The 20,317-nt window shown below is 43.0% G+C and overlaps 1 protein-coding gene across 2 annotated transcripts in view; it reads right to left on the bottom strand.

Annotated features, from left to right (window-relative positions):
- LOC139755675 (uncharacterized) overlaps positions 1–20,317 on the bottom strand; it is a 104,039-nt gene that overhangs the window by 27,288 nt on the left and 56,434 nt on the right. For both annotated transcript variants that reach the window (XM_071674325.1, XM_071674333.1), the window contains exon 4: positions 7,689–7,966. In XM_071674325.1, coding sequence (XP_071530426.1) covers positions 7,689–7,966 — 278 coding nt within the window. The remainder of the gene's footprint in view (positions 1–7,688; positions 7,967–20,317) is intronic.

Here is a 20,317-nt window from a genome sequence, read left to right as displayed (position 1 = left end):
CCTCCGCACTTCTCCCGTGTATGACACTTGCACGAGGTGGGGTTCAGTGTTCGCTCTTGGCTCCAGCTTCACAGCCTCTCTCCCCTCATAAACTTGTGAGTCATTTTTCTCGTTCGCATGAACGCCAGCCTTACAGTAGAATAATTCAGTTTGTCATATTGTGGTATCTGGTATACCATAAACTAGTTCTGTTGTGCCATGAACAAGCAGTTTGTTTAACATTAGAAACCCATCAGTGGAACCAGCCAATCGGTTCGTGGAAAAGCATTGTTTCTGGTACGCATACATTATACGACACTGTTACAACATCTGCTTACAGTTCAGGCGATTGTGTCTCAACGTGTCCACACTCCTGAGCCTTGAAGCAGGAGGGAGTGTGTGACCTATGGAATGCGCCAGCCCAACACCCAGGTGATAAATGTGACTGAGAAGCCACTTCCTACGGTGGCGTCCTTCCTCCGCGGTGCTGTTGTTGCTTCCTCCGCCTCTGAAAAGTACGACTTACTGGGGAACTGGAAGTACAGTGGTTCGCCAGGAGACATACCCCTCTCAGTGGAGGTGCGCGTTGATATACTATCTATGAACACCAAGCCCATCTCTGCATTGTGGTTTTACCTCACGTTACTTTAGGGTGTGAGGCGTGCAAGGGACAGATGATCTGATTGTAGCGATGTGGTATACAGGGGATGGCGTGCTTTCAATGAGCTGAACCAGGGGATATATATATATATATATATATATATATATATATATATATATATATATATATATATATATATATATATATAGGTAAGATGTTTCGCAAGGAACGGAGTTAGTGTGTAAAGATGGTAGTGGATATTATTCCGCGCATTTTACACGGCACATTTTGCTATAAAAGACGTACAGTGATTGTAATATTTTCCCCTAAATCAAGAAAACGAAACTTATCCGTCCTTATCTAATCTAAACTAGACGAAAAACAAACAAACAAACAAAAAGAAACCTGAACTTTAATTAAACATTTATGGACGAAGATCCTTATCGTACTATACGGAACAACGTTTTCGTAAAAGCTGTAAGTAATAACGCTAATTCAATATTTCCCGAGCAACCTACGTAGCCTAACTTCAAAGCTGAATATTATGCAAATATCATACATTACTAGAAACCAAACTGGGTACTGCTAAAGTTACATGTTATGCATATGCAGTACATAGGTAACCAATTAGGCGATTGTTTAAAAGAATCTAATTTGATAAAACTGACGTTGTCAGTTGCCTGTCCATCAAACAACATCAGCTTTCCAGGATATCACAGACAAAACTTAGGACTTATCATATCACTGCACAGATTACCAACACTCACTGTCAAGGAGCCAGTTCAGTAAACACGGCTGGGATTCGTTACCAGTGATCACGCCACTGTAAATCCATAACACTCGTTGTCAAGAGAAGTAACTACAAACACTGGTTGTTAGAGGTAACACCATAACACTGTCTCAACTCATTAATGGCTGGCCGATAACTACTGTTCACCTTCGATTAGCTAGCTGGATATGTAGGCTTTCGGTCTAATGAACTGCAATGGTACTAAGGCCGTCAACGTCAGAGTTATAGCCATCGCCAGTAAAGCCTTCGGCAAGACTTTCCTTGAACTCTAAAATATAATTCATGAACCACAAGACAGTTCTCTCTCAACTCTCCACCTTGTTCGCACTCGTCCGTGGTCATTGTTCATATCAGTTGCCAAGCCTCAACCTTGCAAAGTAATTACAACCACGTAAATATTTACGTAAGGTAATTTTTACAGTATACATGTATGTGCATAACTTCAGCTGTGCAACTCGTAACAGTAAATATTTAAACAAAGCACTGTGACATGAACCAAAAGAGAATAATTGTTATGCCGTAGGGCCATGCCCCCCATCCCTGGCCACGCTAATTGACTAGTCAGCACTCAGCATTGACACTGATTAGCGGGGTGCCTCAGGGTTCGATCCTGGGCCACTGTTATTCATGATATACGTCAGCAGTCTTTACTCAATTCAGTTGTCGACGGTAGAGTAAATAAATTTTTCGATGATGGTGTTGAAATCGACAGATTATGACAACAGGGAGATAGGCTACCGTTTTTGGAAGGGAAATTATTTAATGAAGTTCAGCGCGAATAAATGCAATGTTTTGTCTAAGGTTCACAAAACAGAGAAAATAATATTATAACAACCTCAGAGAAATCTAAAACTTAAGGCAAGAAAAGGATTTAGGGATAATTAATCGTCTACATCTAAAGCCGAGAGAACAATGTTTTAACGTACGATTCAAGTTAATTGGGTACTTGGTTTCTTATCTAGGAACGTTAATAATGAATTAGAATGTAAATATACTACAGCTGTACCTAGCATTTGTCAGGCGTCATTTTGATCGTGCGCTACAACTTTGGAAGAGAAAGCATTAAAAGAAAAAAAAAAATATGTCAGTATTACGAAAAATTTAAAAATACTAAGGAAATATGGGTTGTATGTCACTTTCTCCAAATTGAATATTCGTTCCTCAGCCCCTAACGTTTTCCTCGCCTCAGCTAGGCTTGGGTACCAAAATCTAACTTACTCTAACCTAACCTAACTTAGCGGAGAGAAGGATGACCAAATCAGTTCCCGTTACTACGCACCTCCTGCATGAAGAGTTATGAAGAAGACTAATCTTGCATTATGAGGAGGCGCAGGAGGAGAGATGTGATAGGTAAAAAAAATGGAAATATTGGTTTAATAAGGAAGTAGTACGTAAAGCACTAAAATTCTAAGATCAAGAAAGAACGCCAGCAGTAGATTCAAATCGGTAATGTTTAGGTTCAGTACAAAAATTGGTATGGTAACAGTAGTGCAGGAATGGAGCAAGCTCCCAGTAAGGTCATAAACTCAAAGTTTGTAACTAATGTAAACGTGTGACCAATAATGACCGGGTATGAACAGTCGACTATCTGTAGTTGCTTACATAATGTTCATATCTTAATTCTGGCTGCATATTTGGGAATACGTATCTGATGCAGAATGCAAAACGAGCGCTACGTTTCTCTCCAGTAGTCAAATTAACACCTTATCGCTGTCTCCACAACCAGGTTATCGGCAAACAATCGCTTCAGATAACAAAATAATCAGCTCGGGCAAGCCAGGATGCCGGTAAATAATCTCTTTAGATAACGAAATTATCAGTTTACACAAGACAAAAATGTCGGGCTCTCGAAATACTGTCTGCACCCATGGGAAGGGTTTGTGAGTGCTAATATAATTCTAGAGCCTTTGTGCTGCTGGAGGAGGTGCAGATCTAGCGATGATGAAGATGTAATCTAGGATGGATGCGCTTCCCCTGGACATTTGTCTTCTGGCCAGGCACATGTAAGCAGCTTGAAGCCTATTATTTTTTCTCTTTTTAGACTAACAAGATCCACAGATAATACGGCCAGCTAAACATTATTAAGGACTACCATTACTAATAGTGCTGGTGGACTGGTTTGTGGACGGCAACCATGCTGCCATGTGATTTTTATATTCTAATCAAGCTTCAGGAGACTGACCTAAAGACAGATAACCCTGTCAGACGACAGCACTGGTGAAGGGCATTTGGGTAGTCCAACAGGAGTGTCCTGAGATGTGGGGCAGGGATACCCGGACTCCAGTGCTACTGTGTAGCGTAGCCTCTCTTTCTAACCATCACCTCTTATCTTATTTGGAAAGATAGTAATAAAATGAGGTGTCCCAGTTATTTGTTAGAAGATGGTGGCAGGCGCATGGAGAAATGGAAGCGAAAGAGTAGATTACACAGGCTACTGTGCATGCGAACATCACCCAAGGCAAATTGGAAAGTCAGGTGTTGTCGTACGATCTAGCGTCCCATGAGCCAGGCGGGCGGGAGGGCTGGAAAGACAGTAAATGTTTCATTTGTCTCGTGTTGGAGGAGAAAATCGCGTCAAGCGAGGATCTTTTGCCTTGAAAACTCCTGACGCTACTTTTTAAAAGCAGGAAAGAGGCGAAAAACTACGAAAATGAATTAGATTTGACTTTTTACTCGCGGGCCCTCGCTGCTTATTGTGAATTTCGTCACATTATCTCACGACAAAAGTCCATTTTACAGGTTTTGTTTTCAAAGTGAAGAATGTTGGTTGAGGACGAAAATAAGACAAGTGTTTTGCTGTTTGCAGTTGTAAGGGGTAGTCTAGTACATATTTCTCTCTATTTCGTTTGGTAGATCCTCACCACAAACAGTTCACTGCGACTTTTTGAGAAAATTAATGAAATTTCTTAATGCAATATATATATATATATATATATATATATATATATATATATATATATATATATATATATATATCTTCTCATACTTAATCGCCGTCTCCCGCGTTAGCGAGGTAGCGCAAGGAAACAGATGAAAGAATGGCCCAACCCACCCACATACACATGTACATACATAAATGCCCACATACGCACATATACATACCTATACATTTCAATGTATACATACATATACAGACATATACATATATATTATTTTTTTATTTTGCTTTGTCGCTGTCTCCCGCGCCTGCGAGGTAGCGCAAGGAAACAGACGAAAGAAATGGCCCAACCCACCCCCACACACAAGCACACACACACACGTCCACACACGCAAACATACACACCCACACATCCCAACGTACACACATATATACACACACATATACACATGCACACAATTCACACTGTCTGCCCCTACTCACCCCCATCGCCACCCCGCCACACACGGAATAACATCCCCCTCCCCCCTCATGTGCGCGAGGCAGCGCCAGGAAAAGACAACAAAGGCCCCATTCGCTCACACTCAGTCTCCAGCTGTCATGCAATAATGCCCGAAACCACAGCTCCCTTTCCACATTCACATCCACATCCATACCAAAGAATGACCATTTACCGAGCTGCAGATTTTTTTTTCATGTATGACAATTAAACATGGAAGGTTTTCTATTATATTTGTGTATCGATAATAAGCATAATTGTAAACTGGTCACACCCAAGATAAGGCCCATCTGATGCACTTGAGCCTCACCTCAGCAGAGCACATTATACCCAGTGGCCTGACGGTATACAAATAATTTATATGAAAACCACTTTCACGAACTCGTCAAGACTGGCTGAACACTGACGCCTCGTGAGGGGTCCGGTTAACAATAGAATTTTCGGTAATTTGGGAATTACAATATGAAATTTCATGGTATTATTTACCGTGTTATAGCGTAGAGGAGCGTTTGTAACGCTTGTCATCAAGCAGGGTTGACAACGCCAACGGGTTGGAGGGAAGGTGTTTGCTTCAGTCCGTCTGTCTCTTAGTTCTGTTCGTTCCTGTCTCTCTACCACCATCACTTTAATCCGGTAACATGCAGGGATCACCATGCTAAACGCACACTTCAGACAGTCTTCGCCTTTCACCAAGATTTCGCAGGCAGAATTTAAAATGTTTACATAAATTCTTTCTAGCGATTACTGGTGTTAGGGAGTCATCACGTACTTCCCTCCAGCTGTGTCGCGGGACAGACAGACAGGAATTGTCGGGCGAAAAGGACAGAGGAAGACAGCACAGCAGGAAATGAAGTGACTCACATCAAAATATAACGTAGTTCCACAAGAAGAAATGAAGTAAATCATTGAAAATGGACTAAATTTCTGAAAAAGGATGTTTTCGGGAGGGTAGCCGCAAGGAAAAACATTGAAATGCTGTATAGATACTGGAGGAAACACAAATTAATGTGACTTTGAAGATGAAAGTTATATTACCCATGATGAAAAATGTAAAGAGGAGGAATAAGAGAGAGAGGGATGAGGCAGAGGAACAAGGCAACAGATTCACTGTTTTCAACTGAAGTTCCGCTAAATTAAACAAAAGAAGATGGAAGCCTAGTCTTTATAATTTATAAATGGAGCTTTTTTAACCAGAGTCTGGCTATTGGCTGCCAAAAACATGCACACGAAGCTTTAATTTGTAACAAGAAACAATGGGAAAGAAGATCAGTGTTCCAGAAAACATTGCACGTTGCCTACAGGGTTCTTCGACCAAGGAAAAGTCGAAAGATTGATTTAGAAGGAAGGGTGAGGAGTGAGACAGACGTGGCGTAAGGAGGACAAAGTAGGGAGAGAAAGGTTAGACACAGGGGGAGTAGACGAAGCATAAGGATGAGTAGGAAGCAGTAGAGTCATGAGGACTGGAGTCGACAGGACTGACAAAGCAGGGGGCAAAGAATGGAGACAGAAGGACAAGACACACAGAGAGCACTGGTGACACTGGACCGAGGCATTAGCGTGAAGGCTGGTCACAGAAGACGAGACAAACACTGAAGGATTCGACGCGAACGAAACACTAACAGCAGCAGTGACGGAGGAGAGCGTAAATCTTGAAACATCGCTTCACGGTCAACAGATGGTAATGCATGTTTTTTTGTTTATGTAAGATAACGAGAAACACTACTCTGGTCGTCGTAAACATACTGAACGTAGAAAACCATTAAGGCATAAACAAAATCTGATATAGGAAATATGTATGACAAGTTTCGGAGAGTATCCAATAAATCCTCTCTGTTCTGAAAGTGGACCAGCAATACGCACTGTGCCTCCAGCCATGTACATCACCTCCCACTTGGTGGTCAACATCTTCAATCCTACCGTTTCTTCTCCATGTCCGAGCAATCCTTCCCCTTCAAAAGACGTGTAGCGTGTCACTCTCAGTGCCTTTCTCCAGCCAGGCTGATCCGCACGCCCGGACCACAAGCGTACCAGACCAGGTGCGAGCCACTGGGGGTCAGGCAAACCTGAGAGGTGATCATCGTAACATTATCTGTCTTATCTCTTATCGCATACCGATGCTCTCTTGTACCACATTCTTAACGCAGAAGTTATCTCCCTCCCTCCACAACCTTAGTGTCGTGTCCTCCTCAAGACGTAAGCAGCAGAAGAGGTCTGGCTCGCTAACGTGATAGCTCTGAAACTCAGTTATAACTATTCTATGTTGTCTATCTATAATTACTCTAATTTCTATATCAACGTTTTAAGTATTAATTCTCCAGTAGACGCGAGTGTGTCCTTCGCTCGAACCCATCGTCATTATCTGATGCTTCTATTTTCAACACTGGAGAGATTGCAAGACGAGATCTGCAGTCCCTCATCACTGTGGGCCTTTGTACAAAGTTCTGTGAAGACCGCATCTGTTGCAATTGCTTCCGTCAGTGGGGCCCTTTGTGTGCTTTGTCTTCAGTCAGCCAACACAGGCGAAGAGGAAGAATGTGTTTTGCTACTCTATTTGGTACCATGTTTGGCCACAGTTTTGTGCTATCACTGACAATCCACACAAACAGCGCCACAGCATTGTACTGCGTACCACTGACGGTTCCTTGGGCACACGGTACGACCCTTGGGCTGGACGGCATAACCCCTGAGTATGCCAGCGCAACCTCTGACCTACACAAGACAAAGCACCTAAGAGGTTGTTAAAAGATCCGTAGGTTGTCTCCATTCACTCAGTGTGTACATAAGTATCATTATGCAGGTACTTCAGGGTCCTAAGGAGTGTGAGAAATCCGGTCGCAAGACATGGGTTAACTGTGGCTCGAGTCGTGAGGCCGGGTTCATCTACTGTATAAAGTCACATTATGATACACCTTCCCTGGCCAGCATCTGGCCCGCACCTCACCTGTCATCGTCGTCGTCTATGCCAGTGAGGTATGAGACGTCTGGTTCCTCTTGCTCCTGCTCGTCTTGGAAGACGATCCGCGGCTGCTGCTTCCGCCTCCTAGGTTCCTCCTGCTGCTTCTGGACCACACCTTCCTTCCTCTTTCTCTCTCTCCCAGCCTCTCTCTCTTTCTCCTTGCGGTGGCTGACGGGGGAGCCCTGGCTTTCGGTGGAAAGCTTCTTCTTGAGGTGGAGGGTCGGGGAGGACTTTGGCAACAATGAGCTCGTCTCCTCCTCAACCTGAAGTACAGGAAAAACATCACATTAGCACACGCTAGCGACACTCATAAAACAAGTCACAAGCTGGGTGGGACACATTAACACACGCAGACGACATCCATAACACAAGCTGGGCGGCCCATGAATGCGTCTCGCCGCTATTCTTATGGATTTTACCCCAGATATCTTTTACTCTGACCATTCCACTGTACACTGACGCCAGCAAACATACATCTTGATCGTAAACAGTCAATCCTCTCTCGGCTCCTTCAGGTTTTTCATTCTTAAAACATTTGTGTCTGAATGTATACATCGACAAAACATTTCAGTGAAGCTTAGGTGAAGGATGTATGGGCTCGCGGTAGGCGCATGCAAACACAGCACAGGATATTAACTCAAGGGTTACAGGTCTGCCGAAGTGGGACCCCAGAAACCCACAGGTTCCGCGTCCTATTAGAAAAGGAGGAATGATAATAGTGTAATATAACGCAAGGTAACATAATACATCATGGTTCAAGGACAAATTAACAACATTACTAACAGTACAAACACGACTGGTGTCCTCAGGACTCCACCTGGATGTGACAACAACGCCAGCGAGAAACAACCTTTGACGTGGCTTTATCTGAACACCAGGCGTCAGTCGTTCACAGAGGCTTCGTCTCTAAAACCCTCCCACTCTACAATAGGATGCCCCAGGAAGCATTTCTTACACCAGCTCTCTTCATTCTGCTCTTACGAGGCCTCCGGTCACCTCCTGCAGACCAAACTGCGAAATATTATATGCAGATGACCTCACAATCACGTCAAAACACCATGACGTTACTCCAGCAGCAACAACAAACATTCAGCATTACTTAATATAGTTAGAACATTTGCTCAAGCAAAACAGAATGTCTGCATCCTCCGTGAAATCCACAGTAATCCACCTTACCCTGGACACAGAAGTGAACCCAACCTGCACCCTCCCATAACCCTGGATGGTAAATCATTTCAGTAGAACTCTGGCCAAACTGGATTATCACATATGACGCGTACGTGATGTTCACTTCCTCACAACACAAACATCAGCATGATAGCCATCAACAGACCAAACGCCCGGAGAACAATTATCGGCACCAGTTTTGGACATGGAAAAGAATAATAAACAATTTATCCCTTTCACCCTGAACTACGCCTCACCTTCCTTGTCATCCATTGTCATAAGTAAACACAGCAAAGCTGCAAATCACAAAAAAAGAATCCTTAGCAACCACAGACACTCCTAACACCTTCACAACGACATTAAATTCCTCTCAGTATAATCTCACTTCACTTATCATAAATTTGCTTCCAGAATGGTTGACCTACGTTTAATTAGTTCTCATCCAGTCGCGTTCAGATTTCACAAACCACAGGACCTTAAAAAGAGGGTTAAGTTCGCTTGAAGTTAACACGTTCAAAAGATAATATTTCTGGAAGGAAGACGGTGATCCAAGATCGATTTGTCTTTGGAAAATGCAGAAGCGAACACTCGGACGCTCCATGATGCCAAGTTTCCTTCCGACAATTTTGGCGTCGGTGTGATAACACAATTACTTTGACCTTGAAAAATAATGAAAAGTATATTTACGCATTAATCTGAGTTCACAGTGCTCTTCCCAGAGTTATATGACGTAGATGCCTCGCCTTTGTCTTTAAAAACTAATACAGGCACGTGTAGCCTACTGGGGGAAAATCTGCTAAGTCTATGTGTAGACCCAGGCAAAACAGCTTTCACTAAAAGCATCAAAGACATGAAAATAATATCCATTTCCATTTGTGCGCCTAAAAACACAGGCAGCTAAAAACTGAGTCGAGCCCACACACTAGCTGGTTCAGGGTTGAAGTAATGCTGGACAGTTATGTGTGCACTCAATCTACCGGCACATATCACTCAATCAATCAAGCGAAGGGAAGTTAACGGCTTTTCAATCTCCCTATGGGTTAAGGTCGTGTGGTTACTTAATGACAAACTTTTCTTGGTAGACTGGAATAGACAGGTTGACCTTGATGGGCATAAGAAGCAGGACAGTGGATCAAACAGAGCTGGTGGACTTTCCACATTAGGGGTCCTGTAGCCTCGCTTCGCACGCGGTTGGTGGTATGATACACATTCATCTACACAGCTAGCCTTCAAACTTCCTTCTAATACTTTGAGATTCACTCTCAAATAGCTCTTCTTTACCTTTTACACTAATTTTATTGAGTAAACCCTTATTCGTGCATGCCTTTTTTGTATATATAAATTCCTTTGTAATTTTCACTCCAGGGATGGCACTTTGTTTTCCGAAATCTTCAACAGTTTCGACCTATTCTGTTGGATCTGCTGCTGTGATTTTTTTTCCTTTGCAAAACATTCACTCTGCATAATTTTTCAAGGCCTTGGTTGGGTAGATATTGCTTGGAGGATAAATGTCCCCAAGCGTAGGTTTATGTCGATTCAGTAGTGTAAAAGCACTGCCTTATATTTGTAGGTTTAAAACGGTTTCATGGATGCCAAGTCTGAGGTGCTAAGGGAGGGTCAAGTGTGCCAAGAGGAGCCGCGGGGTGAAGAGGGCGCCAGACAAGAATAAGGTTACACCGCTTCGTTTGAGCTATAACTACAGAGTGGATTACTGCTCTGGGCTGCCGCCGCTGTACATCTTTGCTATAGCGAGCGACTTGATGTAAGTGTAGCAGTATTATATCAGTTCCAGCTGCGCTAACGATTTTCTTTTATTTCTTTTATTAAAGTATCTAATGTTCGCTAAAGGCAACCGGCTCTTGTCTTCATCCACAGGGTTAAGCTAGAATGGACCTTTTGTTTGATCTCTAACCATTTTTGGGTCACCTCCCACAGGATGGGTGCACAATGATATAGCCACTAGCAGCAAATATCAAAATCAATAAAATTTCAATCAGGACCTAATGAACACAGTCCCGGGGCGGTACACCCTTGTCCAGATTTGTTTTCAACGGTCTGTTGTTGATAGCCTAAGCACCAAACTACAGTATAACTTTATTCCCCTTCTTTCTGAAATAACAGATGGAATGTGATAATCGACCTTATACGAAGTTAAATCCAAACAGAAGAAATTTTGATCTGGAATTCACACACTTGAATTAATATCGCACAATAATGCGATACCAAAAATCCGTTATGTAGTTCTTTATATAATGTTCGTTAAGAAACTCGTACAACTAAATATCACTTAACTGAAGTCAGTCACATGGATAAAATTAAACGTCTACTAAGAGAGGGGTCTTTCATAAGCGGGTTCTGACATTCTATTTCTTTGCTTCATATCTAATGATATCAAAAATATCTTTAAACGCATGAGAAATCTGGGTTTTACATGAGAACAATCTCTGCACAAATACTATATATATATATATATATATATATATATATATATATATATATATATATATATAGCAATATATATATATATATATCACTAACATTAGCCGGGGCAGGTGGTAGACGAGATCGTGTAAACTAGTAGTTGCCACAGTGTTTATGTTAGTGATATGTTGAACTGTACACCAGGAGAAACTGTCTGTTTTTGTTCGGATCCACAATTTAATGACATGGTTTCATACTAATCATCTGAAGTAAAGAATGCCTTGTAACGGATGACTGCCATTGTATTCTTTTATAGTAGTTTTTCATTAAATATAAAACGTGGAAACTGTGGTGCGCGAGAGGGGACGCGTCGAGACAACCACCACCTGGGCCAATTCACTAACATATCCCTCAAAAACCATCTGAAATGAAGACTAATGAGACGTAAACCTACGTTGAGAAAATTGTTGTGCATCCGAAACCACAGTGCGTAAAGCAAGGAGAAGCATACTATATATATATATATATATATATATATATATATATATATATATATATATATATATATATATATATGTTTTGGACAATCACATGTTTACCAAATGGCGTCTTAGTTTCGTCTCTTCGATGTATATCAACTGACTGTTATATTTCTCTCTTGTGTCTCCCCTGATGATGTGATTATGAAACGAAAGTGCACTTGGGAACTTTTCGTGTTTCATTTTCCCCGTGGACTCATAGGAGTATATATATATATATATATATATATATATATATATATATATATATATATATATATATATATATATATATATATATATATATATTATCCCTGGGGATAGGGGGGAAAGAATACTTCCCACGTACTCCCTGCGTGTCGTAGAAGGCGACTAAAAGGGGAGGGAGCGGGGGGCTGGAAATCCTCCCCTCTCTATTTTTTTTTTTTTTTTTCCAAAAGAAGGAACAGAGAAGGGGGCCAGGTGTGGATATTCCCCCAAAGGCCCAGTCCTCTGTTCTTAACGCTACCTCGCTAATGCGGGAAATGGCGAATAGTTTAATATATATATATATATATATATATATATATATATATATATATATATATATATATATATATATATATATTAAAGTGGGAAATTCTAATAAAAGTTTCATTACGAAATCAGTTTTCGTTATGTACATTTAAATACCCAGCAGTTTTTGGAGAGGCGTTTTTGTTCCTTATCTCAAAAAAAAATATGAAGCGCTAATGGATCTTATGATATAGAGGATTTAGTAAGCTCCAGTGTTGTGAAGCTGACACAATGATTTATATGCTGTAAAAGAACGCAAGGCTAAATCAGAAACCCTTGTCAGGTTCTGGGTGACTTACAAGTTGAGTATGTAAGCCCGCCACCTGGTGGGTGCAGTCTGGCGGCTCAAGGTTCGAGTGTTGAGGCAGGGACGTGAAATATATTCTGGCAGACTCGCCGTAACCTATGTTGTTAAAGTGTAATGTAAACAAATTTCATCTTACCCGTTTAATTGGGATCAGAACGTTTGTCTGTATGCTGTTAGGTTACACTGAAATATCGGTGGGTTAAAGGATGTAGTACTGCAATCCATACACTTCTTCTCTGGTCTGTTTTTCGTCACCGTAATTACCGTCAGGAGTTGGCAATACTGCAAGGTGGGAAGATGAGCGGGAGGGGTAACGGCAGCAAATCTATCGTGTCAACCATATCGTATGGAGTTACTTAATACTTTCCATGTTATCATCTTTTCTCATCCGTGCGAAGCTGAACAACCGTAGGCACAGTAGCAGAAGCCATGCATGAAGAGAAAGGAAGTGTTAAAGAAAAGTAGAATACAAGTGTTTTCAAAGGAATACAAAGGAGTTCAAACAGCAATACATCATTCGAGTCCGTTTGTGATAGTAGAAGATATCAGAAACCCACAGGATATTGTGATAAAAGTTTGGAGGCATAAAGATAATTCAGTGAGGATAACCTGCTAATATCTGTATCAATCAGGAAGCATGATGCTGATAGCCCGTGAGATACGGTGATCCAAGATAAGGTAATGGTTTCCGTCTCGTGCATGCTGACGGTCACGACCTCGCCGAGGAACCATGACCTTTTATATGTAATTTGAGCCAGTGTAACCCTAGCCTTTACAACCCTGACATAAAGAAAAGAAAATGGGGTTAATTTGAGACCATTTTCTTCTCCATTGTGTACGTCGTCTCGGTGACTTCAACAAGCACTTACAAGGATGTTTGGAAATTATGATTCGAAAACAGATAAAAGGTGGGTGGAAAGATTGGGACTAGAACGGAAATGAAAACTAATGCAATATACTTTCCCTTTTGGAACAGAGGACAAAAAGAGGTATGGCAGGTTATGTCGATATTCCTACTACTGAGTCACAATTAAAATATTAATTCTTCTCTTCCTCTGCCCTTCACTTCTGGTACCCTCCCTACCTTCCTAGCCCCAGTCTCCGCAGTCCTCCTCATCTCTGTCCCCATATCTCTAGTACTACTCCGCCCTCACTGTCTTTACGCTACCCTTCCCCGTACGTCCTCGCCTCTGCTCCTCCTGTTTGGTGCCCTCATTCCTCTGCCTGGGATGCCTCCTCTCCCCCGCCCCGGCAAGCGTATCCCTGCTCTCCATCATGACAGACCTACTCTACCCCCCCCCCCCCCACACACACACACCTACACGGTCATGTAGTAGGTAAAGGCCCTCCTAAAACTACTCTTCTGAGTACCCTGCGATAACAGAAAGATGTATTACCTTTATAGACCTCAAATTTGTGTTCCATTCTCCTCACTGAGACATCGTAGCTCACACCGACAATCCTACCTTGCGGGTCTGTGGTGAGCTACGCATACGCGGGTGGACACGGGTCAGCCTCATTGGTAGCCTCTCCACAAGGTAGAGTACTCACCCCTACTCACCTCCGTGTACTGTTGCATCTCCCCACACATACAAGGTCTGACAGTACGAACTGACAAAATTGTCATTCACAAGACACCTGTGTTAAAACCAGCCCGCCACAACGGCCACAAAGGTCTGGCTCCCATCATGAGACTTGCAAGGACCGTAACACTCCCAACAAGCCTCGCACGCATGTCTCCAGTGCCCCTCCTTCCACAATGGCCGCCATTGATCGAACTTGTGACTCCTCAACCGTAAAAACACTAAGTTGACTCTTGAGTGCAGCTCTTGTCATCTGTCTTCATCTGTGTCAGAAACTTTCCTTTCCGAGTTGTCTTGTCATATCATTCGATGTCTCGCCGCCATCTTGGCCCTTTTGAATTTATGAATAGTTCAGCATGATTCACAGATCTGCCAGGAATATTTCCTTAATAATTCATTGCGTGTCTACTCTATCTCTCTTCTATGTGTGTGTGTGTGTGTGTGTGTGTGAGAGAGAGAGAGAGAGAGAGAGAGAGAGAGAGAGAGAGAGAGAGAGAGAGAGAGAGAGAGAGAGAGAGAGGAGTTTATTATTAGTATTTATGTGTTACGGGGAGAGTTTTATATTTGTGTTTACCTACCTTATAACATTTTATGTATGTACCATATCTACTCCAATTTATGTACACACACACACACACACACACACACACACACACACACACAAGCCTAAGCCAGGTACCCATCTATCGACCAGCCACGAGAAGCGGATGAACACCTAGGTTGAGTGTGGGCCGACTGGCACGCCCAGGATTCGAACCCATGCGGATCCGACCTGATCAGAACGAATGCCACACTGAGCACCGGTAAAACGGAACCTACAAACACGATCAGTATCAGGCGGAGCGACGCTGTACGACATTACTGACTGAACAGTCGTGAAGAATAAACGTAGTTGGTTTATCATTTGTATTTATTTATGTGGTATTACTACCCCGATAAGCACGACGCTTACTACACCCTTAAACACGACTTCACGACCCTTAGATATGATTGCCTGGCCTGTGACATTTGGGGTAAGGCCATCAAAGCCAAGGGCTGCAACGTTGTGTCAACACCAAGCAGCTGGTTCAAGGAGACGCGCTTTCCATGCGAACAAACTGCAGGCATATATGTATGTATCTTCCACTCATCTCTTACTCTGAGGCCACGACCAGTTCTCGAGGGGAAAACCAAAACCACCCAGACACGAAAGCTAAACAAAAGTTAAGCAGGCGGGTGTCCGTCACCACTGGCCTTCCAACCACCCACACTGACCAAAGCATGTCCACAGAAGGTGTGTGTGTGTGATAACTTATCACTCATCGCATAACACCTGGTCTGTAAGGATTCTACGTAACGGAACAGGAGAGAAGTTGTCCTGAATGTATGACAAAGATATTCATAACTCGACTTCTTGTATGTTTCCTACAGGAATCAGGACTTCGTTAAGCAAAAGAGGGCAAAATAAAAGATAAAAAGAGTAGGTGAAATTTATTTAACTGAAAACATGCTACGTTTCCATAACGCTGAAACAAAAGCACATAAAGTCTTATTCATGTACTCACGAAATAGTTCCGATTTAAGGACGGTATTTGCCACACTGCCTTCTGACATCACCCTCTTTATAGTCACAAACACCTGTATGTTTATTCCTAATTGTTTTAGTGGGCCCTGAGTGTAAATCTGGGCAAAGAGCTTCAACTAGATATTAGAAATATATATTTTCCTTGTAGTACCCTAGCCACGATGGTCTATTGTAAGATGTCCCACCACCAGAGAACACAATGAACTAATACTACGAGATATTTCGAGAAGTCTTTCGAGAGAGTGTGGCGAGGCTTCGCGCTCCCGGAGACCCCGGCTTGGCCCACAGCCGCCACCAGCTTATGTTGCAACCATCACTCCTAGAGGACGACCAGTACACACTAGTAGTAGCTGGTGGTGTCCCTTCCTGCTTCTCTGCATTTCTTGGCCCTTTACCCCTCGTCAGGTATCAGGCTACTGATCACCGTCGTCTGGCTAGATGCAAGATTGGGTAAACAGATAACTGCCATGGACGCCAGTGTCTGAAATGTGACGATAATTTCGTCTTACCAGAAATTCCACAGGGTACGGGACCTTGAGCATTCTCCCCGTCTTGAGGGGATGACATATTCTTTTAATTACCCTTTACCTGAGGCTTGCATCTGCCCAAGAAAAATAACTTAATAAGGCTCCCAGACTTCAAAGTGTGCGGCCGGAGATCGGTCCTATAAAGTAACGGTCCCTTACTCATCTTCTACCACTTCTTGAAGCTTTAGTCAAAATAAAGTAAGGAGGAGAGCCTTAAATAAACATGTGACACTAACGGAGTAATTCATATCACACGGGGAAAAAAAATGGAAAATTCTGGTTCAGCATCCATGAATTTTATATGAGCACGCATATATATGTCTACATCTTCTTGGTTGTACGATGCATATGATAGTTTACGTTGTCGAGTAAGGTAGTAGAGTATCGTAGATATGCAGGGTATACCTTGGTTTACATGGAAGTTAACTACAGATCGACTGATGTCAACCAATCCATAATGCATTTATGCCAGCAGTGAATGACGACCCTAACCTTGTTGACTCCACTTGACGGAGCTATCCTGTGTCTGCTCAATACTAGGCTCACAATACCTCGAGCACACAGCTGCACAGCGATCTCGTCATACAATCTATTTCATTTTCCACCGTCAGCGCACGTCACTCACCAATTTTCTCTTCCATTTCATAATCTTTCTGTTAGTTTTAACGTCAGTATATCTAAGAGGAAATTGGCTTTTTGTCGGAATGTAATTAATATCAGACCGTTTATATTTGGACAGAGAACAGTTACTTTTTACTAGCTTGGGAAACTTCGACATGGAAAGTTGAAACCTTAAAACGTAAGTTTAAAAGTGTATGGATAATAAACCACAACACCTCAGAGCTGATACACCTAAAAAGAGAGAATAAAAAAGCATATAAGTACAAATTAATTTTGATCTGTAATTTGGTTTGGAACTTAAGACCGAGGGATGTTTAACAATTTTCTTAGAGAACTTAAACTATTACGTACTTCTTCCTTGAAAGAAAGTTACTTTAACTTTGATGTTCTGGTAACTGTTTTCTTCACGAATGCGTAGCCAGTATCGCGTGATAGAGAACCAAAAATTCTTAGAATGAACACTAAATGTACTTCCCCAAGAACATTGCTGCACAACGGTGTCAACCTAACCATGATGAAATGACCAACGAATGATGCAATGTGTCTGTTGATCTGAAAACGTAATTGAAAATAACTGAAACCATCATTGCTTATATATGATATGATTATATAAAACCATATTGGAAATTTTTGTAATGATATAATTAGAAAAAATATGTAGAATTCTTTTGCAAACAACAAACTAAACAAGACCAATTTTCAGCAAGAGGGTTTCAATGACCAGTAGAAAACAGTGATGGTCAGCAAGATCTGGAATTACCAGCCATCTGGTACTTTGACATATACCATTTGGGAGTGACTGTCACTGGGGTCATGATTATAATGCTTGATTCCAATCCAGTTAGAACTGGATGTTGCCCACTGACGGCATGATAGCCTGGTCTTGAAGGTCAGGCCAAAAGACCTGGCCATCATGTCGTTGCGGACATCCAGTCTGAATTAGCTGCAGAATCAAGCCGCGGAACCATCAGCCAGCCTATGCTAGTGCCTGCTGGGTCATTCTGGACCTTCACCTTCATCAGCTGCCGTGATGTGACGGTCATCTTACAATACAACCGGCCAGCGCCAAAACAATCCGGTTCTCGTCTGCTGGCACGTATCCAGGACGTGTGAAGTTCACTACCATGGGAGGTTTTCCCCCCAGTTCATGATACTGGTTTGTAGCTAACACTGTTATCGATATCATTACCGGTTTGATGTGTGGTGATGGTGCGTGGCTGTCGCAGATATGGAGAAGCGATGGTGGTGTTGCAGTGTTCGGGACGGTGTTGTTGGTGGAGGCGGCTAGTTGTGGTGACACTGTCAGTGCAGGTTGTGGTGATGGTGAGTGTGGTGGCGGTGAGAGAGGCCGTGGCAGTAGTGAATGAAAGTGGTGATAGTGATGACGGTGGTTGGTGGTGGTGGATATAATGATGGGTGTGGTGTTTATGTTGGCATCAGTGTCCAGCGCAGTACCTTCCTGCGCCAGGAAGCGGTCACGGCCATCAACCAGAGCTCAAGTGCGACCAATCCACGCACACATGCACTCACCACCAGATCTACCGGATAGATAGGAAAACTTGATCCAGGATATGAATATCACGCAACTAATGTTACTTTCTTAACCTGGCTTCTAAATATAGTTTATTTCTGAATGTGAAGAAGGGTGGGCAGTCTTTGTGTGTGTGTGTGTGTGTGTATGTGTACTCCTGAAGGTCGGTGGATTGTCCTCGTACCTCCATAATGAGAGGTTGCTGCAAGTGTGTTGTGTCTCCACGTTCACAGACCGCCCTTCACACTGGCTCACACCGGCCCAGTCAGCTGGCAAACAGAGGTTGCTCGACAACTATGCTTTGAAGTATTCCTTCTCGTACGAACCTCTCGCCACATTAATCACCGCGAAATCATCAAAGATTGTCGTACACATATACGACGATTATGGTCCAACTCTATTTTAAACTTAGGCATAATAGGAGTATACTATATCACTCCTTGCACACGATGTTACGACCCTGGAACATAGCCTTGGGTATGGCGGCCTGTCCCTGTCCCTATAGGCCTCAGTACTCCCGGGTCGTATCGTTGCGCTCAAGGATCACACCACCGTACTCATGTCGCATCTTCGTCCTATATAAGGATATATGCTAAACGACATTAAAACATATAAGTACACCGGTACGAGCACAGAGGGAGGAATGACCCTGGGGTATGATAGCTTACCCCTAACCTTCTAGAGGGTCGTCAAAGGCCAGGCCTTCATACCCAGTGGTAGCAACATAGTCCTCATGTCGTAAAGTCGCCCAGAATATCAGCATATATTTCAAGTCCCTAAGAGTTACGTAAAGGAGGGGAAGCATAAAACAGGACTATAAATATATAACCACCGTTTGCTGGTTAATAATCACATGCATGTCAAGATAATGTTGCTGGTTAATAAGGAGTTAATGAGCAGTAGACACGGGCAGATGTGCTGGGAAGGAAGCGTCCGCGACGCGCGTGACACATCAGTCTAACCTTGACTGAGAAACGTTACATCAGCCAGCGACCGTTGGCGTGGCGCGCGGTGAGATGAGTCGCCACCGCCACAGCCCCCCCTCCCATCCCTTTTCATGCTGGGATCTTTGATACCACTTGCAGTTTACACATACGTAGAAAATGTTCATTTTTCCTTTACACTGTGGTGAGAGCGGTGTGTGCTATTTGTGGCAGTGTGAGAGGCATTCTCGTTGGCCTTGTGGGCCATGACTCAGCCTCAGACTGTGTCTACCCCAGAAGGGTGTAACCACGACAGTTTTGGAACTACGAAGACAATAGAGGGTGTCAGGAGGCGGGGCGCTCCACCTGACACCTGTACTCCCAGCAGCTGTCAGCCCACAGCTACGCTGCCAACACTGCCACACAACACAGATAAAACATGAATAAAATTAAACCACGTCAGTCGTTCATCGTGCTCCCGCCCACGCTGAGCCTTACTGATGCCCCCAGAAAGCTCCGCTGCCATGAGCTGCATCTCGTGACTTGGCGAGAGAAGAAAAAAAAAAAAAATCGGTGATTAAGTTCGTGTGTAGTGTTGCGACCTGTAACACCCACAGTGCCATAGATTCCCTTTTTTCTTTAACTGGGAGTTAAGGTGAGTAAGATTACGAGGGCAACTAGCAAACATTTAACTAGAACCAGTACACCTCTGTAATCTCCTCTTCCCTTCCTTAGACCCAACATTCTCCACCTCCTCAAACCCAACACCTCCCCTCCTCCTGACTTACACGTTTTCCTCAACTTCCTAACACACGTATTACACTGCACATTTTCCCACTAAAGCAGACACCTGCCCTTATCAACATTCTTCCTCATCCTTCTTAATTACGTCCACTT

This window comes from Panulirus ornatus, chromosome 2 (assembly GCF_036320965.1).
Source record: "Panulirus ornatus isolate Po-2019 chromosome 2, ASM3632096v1, whole genome shotgun sequence".
Lineage (NCBI taxonomy): Eukaryota > Metazoa > Arthropoda > Malacostraca > Decapoda > Palinuridae > Panulirus > Panulirus ornatus.
Note: the sequence above shows the minus strand (reverse complement) of the source record. Positions and strands in the feature narration are given on the sequence as shown.